Here is a 7272-nt window from a genome sequence, read left to right on the forward strand (position 1 = left end):
ACTGCAGGTCCTGCCCCCTGCGCCTCTGTGTGTGCAGATTTTAAATTAGATTTCTGTGTGTGTGTGTGTGTGTGTGTGCACTACTCCTACTACTACTACTAGCTCCTGTTCCTGTGAACCGTAAAAGAGTCCCTTCCAGGACAGAGGACTATCGGTTTTGTGGGATCTTGGCCTTTGATGGAGTCGTTGAAAACGTCTGAATTGGCCTTGTTCTTTGGGGGACATTACTTGAAACGTAGCAACTGAGTTTAGTTAAATTAAGCTTAAAAGAGTTTAATAAATTGTACAACGTACAGAATAGAATAGAATTAGAATATCCTTCGAAGGTAATTTTGTTGTTATATATAAAAGTTACCCTTTGTACTTATTGTCAACAAATTGATTTCCTTGATGCCCGTTCTTTTGTTATTTCTTAGCATTTTCCGTCCTGTCCGTCAACCTATTGTCCTGCCTGCCATTTATCCTCATCTCCCGCTAGTCATAGTTAGCTTCTTCCAGGTGCACATCCCTCTGCCATCCATCAATATATCCATTCATCCCTCCTGCTCCTGCTCCTGCTCCTACTCCTACTCCTACTCCTGCTCCTGCTCTGATCTTTGCTAGTTCAATGAACCTGAGCAGCTCCATCCTTCATGCTCCTGCCAGGGGCCAAAGGGTCCGAACCAGAGGGATTTCATTTATTATTTACTTACGGAGCGGTGCCAGAGTCTAGACCTAGGCGCACTAATTGAATCTCCATTTGCCAAGTGGTGACTGTGCCGGAAAATGCGGCAAGTGCAATTTAATTTAAATCGTGCGTGGCCAAGGGCAAACGGGTGGAGAGGAGCAGGAGGAGCAGGCTCTTCTAGCAAGGATATCGGTGTCAGGGGTCATGGGTGAGAGGTCGCATTTGAATAAGAGCGCACCAAGAGAGGGAGGAAGGGAAACCCCTGCACCGGAGGCCACTCGGGGCACTCATTTCATATCCTGTTGTTTATGGCCACACATATCCTTAAGGTCGCAAAAGGCAACGGGAGCTGCCAGGACCAGGACCTGGCTGATGGGCCACGTGGGAGTCAAAGGTCAGTGTGCAAAGTGCCTGCGAAATGGAGGCCGGCGAAGCGCCAGCGAATGTGCCAACGGATGCGGACACGGATATTGACAGCCGGGCAATAAAAACGACAAAGGTGACAGGACTCGGCAGCAGTCTGTGGAGAGGGAAAAGGGATGTGCAGGAGTTGGGCAACTGGAGAGAGAAGCGGGAAAGGCAACATCAACAGTCGACTCAAAGGATGCGTGAACATTTCTTATTTATACAACACCCGCACTGCCGTCATGCATATGAGCACGCCAAAGCCATGAAATATACAGTTACAGTTACACTTACAGCAACAGTTACGGATGCAGATACAGATACAGAAACAGACAGAGATACAGAAACAGACAGAGATACAGATACAGCTACAGAAAGAGAAGTAATAGTACGTATCCTTACACATGCTGTATTATATTGTAATATATAGTATTACTTGGTAGTTTTTATAATATATTAAATAATATATTATATTTAAGGAAGAAAGAGAGTGTACATATGGTTTTCCAGGCTCTGTTACATTTTTTCAATAAATAAATACAAAATTAATGAGAATATCCTTTATTTTGAGCCACATATACATAATTCTCTTTTAAACCGATACGAATCCACCCAAAAGAAGCACTTTTGGGATCGAAATCCCTTTGGCAGGATATGAACCTGTGACAAGTGACTGCTACTGATGAATGCAAATGACATTTCCTGGGCAGTCTCTTCAAATTGTACAGAAAAGATATGGAATATCGAATAGGGAAAGAAATACCGAGATTAATTCTAGAGAAATTTGCAGATTTAAATTGAATATGTGACCAAAAAGGAATTTTATGAACTACATTTCTTAGGTACTTAGATCTTATTTTCTTTCCATGTAATCCTTTTATGTTTCCTGAAGAGTTGTCAATCCTAAACCAAAGCAGAAGTCAGCTTCTGGTGCTCCAGTTTTGAGCTGATGTCAGCCGGAATTCCATTATGGAGACAGGCGGCTATCCATGGTCAGGATAATTCATCCCCCAATCAGGCTCCTGATTCCTTGCCAGAGAAACTTCATCCTTGACTTTTCTTATTTTTTTTCGGGCTGAGTTTCAGGTAGAGGAATATACCCTTAAGGAAGCTCAGAAAGTCAAGACCTATTAAGTGCTTATAAAGTAACTATAACGATCAATCTCTTTTGATGTTCGTTTTCTGAACATAAAACTGTTTTGTGAAATCTTAAAATATTGGGGTAGAGTATTTCCACTTTCGTTGTTCTTACTAAATTTCTTATAATACCTTTTCTTGCACTTTTATTTTTGAAGAAGAAACTTGTGCTGGTCCGCACTTTTGTTACTTGTTACTTTTCCCTTGGCCAGTTTGCCTTTTGATCGGCAGCAAAGTTTGAACGCGGCCATTTAGCAGCAGGAAAAGGAGCAGAAGGAGCAGCAGCAGGGGCGTGGCATTTGGAGGCTGGCCACGTCAGATGGCTCAGCTCGGCACAGGACGTGCTTCACAGCTTAAACAGGCTGACACGCCCCCACCAGCACTTGCTCCTTTCTTTTTTTGCTTTGCAGGCAGCTTTTGGGCGGCAGTGGGCGTGGCTAGGGGAGGGCATAATCATACGGCAATGCGAAGGGAAAAGCGGCTTGGCTTCATTATCGACAGCAGCAGCTGCAGCGTCTAATTAGCGCGACCAACGCGTCGTATGTGCAATGAATAATTGTCGGTTACCTAAGCCGCAGCAGGCCTCGGGAAGAGAGAGCAGCTTTCCCCGAAAACAGACGTCCTGCGGTTGCAACTCGCTGTGGTTGACCATGTTGCAACTATGTCCAGCAGATGCAGATACAGCTACAGAGAAACCCAACCCAAACAGATACAGATACAATTGGGGATTTAAAGGGGAATGTAGGCACGTGCCTCGTGCAGGACTCACATGGCTCACAGGCGATCCCAACACTGGCCAATAGTCACGCGCCAAGGACCGACACTTATTACATAATATCCCGGAGCCAGCGACCAGCAAATTGGCCAGAGATCGAGATGAAAACGAAACCCATTCGGGGTAAGAACTTGCAACTTGTTAACTTTAATTTAATTATATTTTTGGCTATTCAAGTGCTCTTGAATCGCATACCTGTTTCGAGATTATTCTGATAAAACTCTCGGTAAATTAACCACAAGACAATTCCCCTCCCCCAAATGCCACATACTAGCTTAAGAGGCTCCCTTTTCGGGGATTATTAATTAGCAATTTATTGCAAGCCAAATCCTTGGCTCAGAGCCCACCTGGCGGCACTCTCCAGCATCCCAGCATCCCAGCATCCCATCCGATGTTGTTCTTGTTGCCATGGAGACCACTCAGGGACTGAGGCACTCAGCCCGCACAATTCCCGACATAAGCAGCACACAAGTGGCGCATAACAACAATTGAATTTTCAGTTAACATCACTAATCAGTCTCAAGGTGGTTATGGTTATACCAATATGTGTGGATTAGTACACTAAGCCAAATGTCTGGGGGGATATATACATAATTGCATTTGTATTTATTGTGATTTCGTTAAGTAAGCATGATTTAAATGAGTGGGATGATCGAAGCAATTAAATGCATTTAATTCAATTAAATTCAGTAGTTTTCAAGTGTTTTAATGGAGCTTTGAGACAATATTCTAATAAAAAAAAATAAAAAAATAGCCAGAACAGTATGATAAGAGATAATTAACATATAATTTGTATTATTTAAATTATTATACAGTTTTCCTAACCTTTTAATTAGCCCCAAGAATCCGTTGTTGCTTAACTATCAATTTTTCGTTACGTTAACATAAGAATTTGATTAAATTGATCTATTACCATACTTTTTTAAATGATTAAATTAAGAAAATGTTTCATATTGTAGCGAAAAACATCACCTAATATTTTTCAGTGTGCCGCAAGTGTCATAAGTTACATGGAACTGATAAACTATATCTTTTGGGCGGCTTTTATGACCACTTAGTGACAGCGATAAGAACCCCAAGAGTTTCATGGCTCTAGAGCCGCAGCACGAAGGTCTGGACGCTCTCGTGCGGCGGAGGTGGAGTCACCACCTGCTGCCCACTGGCATCCAGGTGATCCGCATAGCGCAGGGTGTGCACTAGCTCGTAGTTGAGGCGCTGCATCAGTCGTGCCGAGTAGACACTGGTGCAGTCCACGGATACGATGGGATGGCCCTGCTCCCGGGCCTCCTGGGCCACGGCCTCCATGAGCCGGGAGCCAAGTGCCTTTCCGCGCAGCTCCCTGTTCACGCCCAAGGCATGGACATGAAGGCTACTGGGGACATTGAAGCGCCGACAGACATCGCTGCCCGTCTCCACGGCGGAGAGTACGTCCAGGATGCGACCCCACTTGCTGCCAGCATGCAGAGCCGCCTCCCGGCGCATCAGTTCCGGGCCGCCGGCATCCTTGGGACCCGCCACCACGGCTCCCACTATCCGGCTGCCGTTCCCCTGATCCTCCTCGGCCAGGAAGCAGGTTCCATATGGAATATTGCTGAGCAGAAACTCCTTATCGTCGGCTGTGGGCTCCGGCGGGGAAGTGCCTGCGGTGAGCGGCTCTTCCCGGTAATAGTGCTCCAGCAGGAAGGTCATGAGCCGATCCGCTTCAGGTTCGGTCACCTGGCGAACCCTGATGTCACCCGATGCAGGCATTTCCTTTACTATTTATCACAGATTCTATATATTTAATTGCTATTATATTTCCCCGTTTTCTCTGTTGTACGAACACGTGGAGACTCGGCAACAACTGATCGTCAGCTGGTGTAGAGATATGGGAGCGAAGCTAGAACTATCTCTCATGGGGAACTAATTAAGGTGGTAATTTTCGGAAGAGAACGACTCTCTTTTATTTCAACATGAATTACCTTAGCAATATATGTATATGTGGAATATATCTATATTCGATTAGATATATCGTATTTTATCATGATCTTAGTAAAAACCATCATTAGAACTACAAAGAGGTCAATCTTGTTTTTAATATAAATTATATAACATGTTTTCAATAATATCAAATATATTGATATTTTAAATTTAGTTCCACATTATTTTTTAGAAATTCCCACAAATTTTGTCTATATAATTTCAAGCATTATATTTTATATGGATATATAGAAGAATTTCTTGTAATATGTGTATGTTCCTACCTTATTTAGTTGCACCATGAGTAAGCTGTGGAAGATAACTGTGGAAGGTGGACGCCAAGCTCATGCTAGGGGAACTTGCCTTCCACATTAGATTTCGATGTTGGCCTAGGTCAGCGATCTGTGGATGCTATGTGGAATAGATCTGAAAATGATTAAAATGTTTGTTTTCAATAGGTTTTTCGCTTTCTTAAGAAGAAATATGTATATACAAAGGGATTTTCTCTCTGAGGCATAAAGAATTAGCTGCATATTTACGCTCCAACATATAATAATAATAATAATAATAGCATGAAATCGTAAGTACTTGGCCGCATTGTGTAATGCTAGACATGTTTTTCCCAATGACGATGATGATGATGTCCGGTCCCCTGTCCTGGCATTGATTAACCAATCAACCCGTAGAACAAGCCATGCCCTAATCCCGGCGAGGAGCTGCTCGCATTTCCATTCGGACTACGTGTGGCATTAAGTGGCGGCAGTGGCGCTAATGGAGGGCATCGGAACCATTAGGAAAGGTATTAGGGCGGCTTAAGAACCTGGACAACGCAACACAACAGCACAGCACAAGGCAGGACAACAGCAGGACACTCCTAGCTGAGCAAATAAATATCTATTTTCTTGCTTACTACAAAACACACAGCAAAAAATTTATAGAGAGTGATCTTGGATCAGAGGGAATTGCAGGAAGGATAATCAAGCTTGAAATCATCACTTTGGGCACCGCTGATATATCCTGTTTAAGTCGACACAGTTAAAAGACCATTGATCAATATTAAATATTGTAACAAAAAGAAAAACATGAAAAATGTTAGGAAGAATAATGAACTCTGTGTCCAGATTGCATTTTATTATTAATATTTATGGTAGGGATCAAGGTAAATATATTTTTATTTTATAAACATTTCCCCAAGTTATTATCCCTTTTTTGCAGTGCCGGAATCTATGTAGAAAAAGTCCTTTGCGCGATTTGCATGGGTATCAATGGGGGAGGAAGGAAATGGATCGGGAATGGGGGCTTCGATTGCTATATATGCGATCCCAGGGACTGGTTTAGTCCTGGCGGAAGGGTGGCCGGACAAGTGTAATCCGCAAACTAAGGAACAACACGAACGACATCGACAGGACATCACATGAATGGAAAAGCAAGGGGAAGTTCTGCCAGGAGCAGGAGCAGGAGCGGAAATGGGCTTGGCCAGGGATTATGCCACTGAAACTTATGGAAGTGAAATCGAGCGCGTGAAGTTCAAGTGGCAGCCATTGTCCACCTCGGAAAACACACACAATTCTAATTGGAGTGCCTCCTAGTTGGGGTTGGGGTTAGGGTTGGATGCCTGGGGTGGCAAGGTCAGACACAGTCGCAGGCAAAACAGACACAGAGACCAGGGAGGAGGGTGACAAAACTAACCGAAAATGTCCAAACAAATCAACTAAAAATAAAGAAATGCTGCACAATGAAAGCATTAAGCTGGAGAGTCCTTGTCCCTCCCCCCCGTCCGCCAGCCTCTGCTGGTTTTGGCGACAAGGACATTGGGGAGGCAGGCACTGAAGAAAATGTTTCGAAACGACATCCCTAAGAAAATTTAAAAAATATAATAACAAACATAATACAAATTTAAATGAAGAAAATAATTTAATTTAAAGGCAGTCATAAGAAAGAAATGCAATAAGTAAATGAACTAAATGCACCGGAAATGCAAGTAATTGGATATGGATATAACTAAATATATATATAATATACATAATTCACTGTTGATACCCTTTTTTTTCTTAAAGTGCACAGCTGATTTTGTGTTTTTTTCTTGTTGTTTTTGGGTCTGGGTGCGAGTTTCGGGCAAGTGTCCTTGAGTATTTTGTGCCAAATGCACGGGGTGGCCGGCAGGGAGGGCGAGTGGGTCGGGTGGAAAGCGGGCAGGACGAAAGGAAAGCACTGGGAGCAAAGCTTAGCACACACTTCATGCTCGGAGCGAGCCACAGTCACGTACATTTTATAAACTTCATTCGCCATCGCCATCGCCATCGCCTTTGCCTTCGCTTTCGCCTTTGCA

The 7272-nt window shown here is 43.5% G+C and overlaps 1 protein-coding gene across 1 annotated transcript; it reads right to left on the reverse strand.

Annotated features, from left to right (window-relative positions):
* Positions 1-3559: 3559 nt before the first annotated feature.
* AgmNAT (Agmatine N-acetyltransferase) lies at positions 3560-4834 on the reverse strand. The gene has a single exon (XM_020950973.2). The coding sequence runs from the start codon at positions 4731-4733 to the stop codon at positions 4077-4079; it is 657 nt and encodes a 218-aa protein (XP_020806632.2). The 5' UTR covers positions 4734-4834; the 3' UTR covers positions 3560-4076.
* Positions 4835-7272: the final 2438 nt, after the last annotated feature.

Source organism: Drosophila serrata, unplaced genomic scaffold (assembly GCF_035046125.1).
Source record: "Drosophila serrata isolate PLE 108 unplaced genomic scaffold, ASM3504612v1 contig_378, whole genome shotgun sequence".
NCBI lineage: Eukaryota > Metazoa > Arthropoda > Insecta > Diptera > Drosophilidae > Drosophila > Drosophila serrata.

Excerpts from the sequence above, each read along its gene's own strand:
- AgmNAT (XM_020950973.2), bottom strand. The coding sequence starts at position 4,733 with ATGCCTGCATCGGGTGACATCAGGGTTCGCCAGGTGACCGAACCTGAA.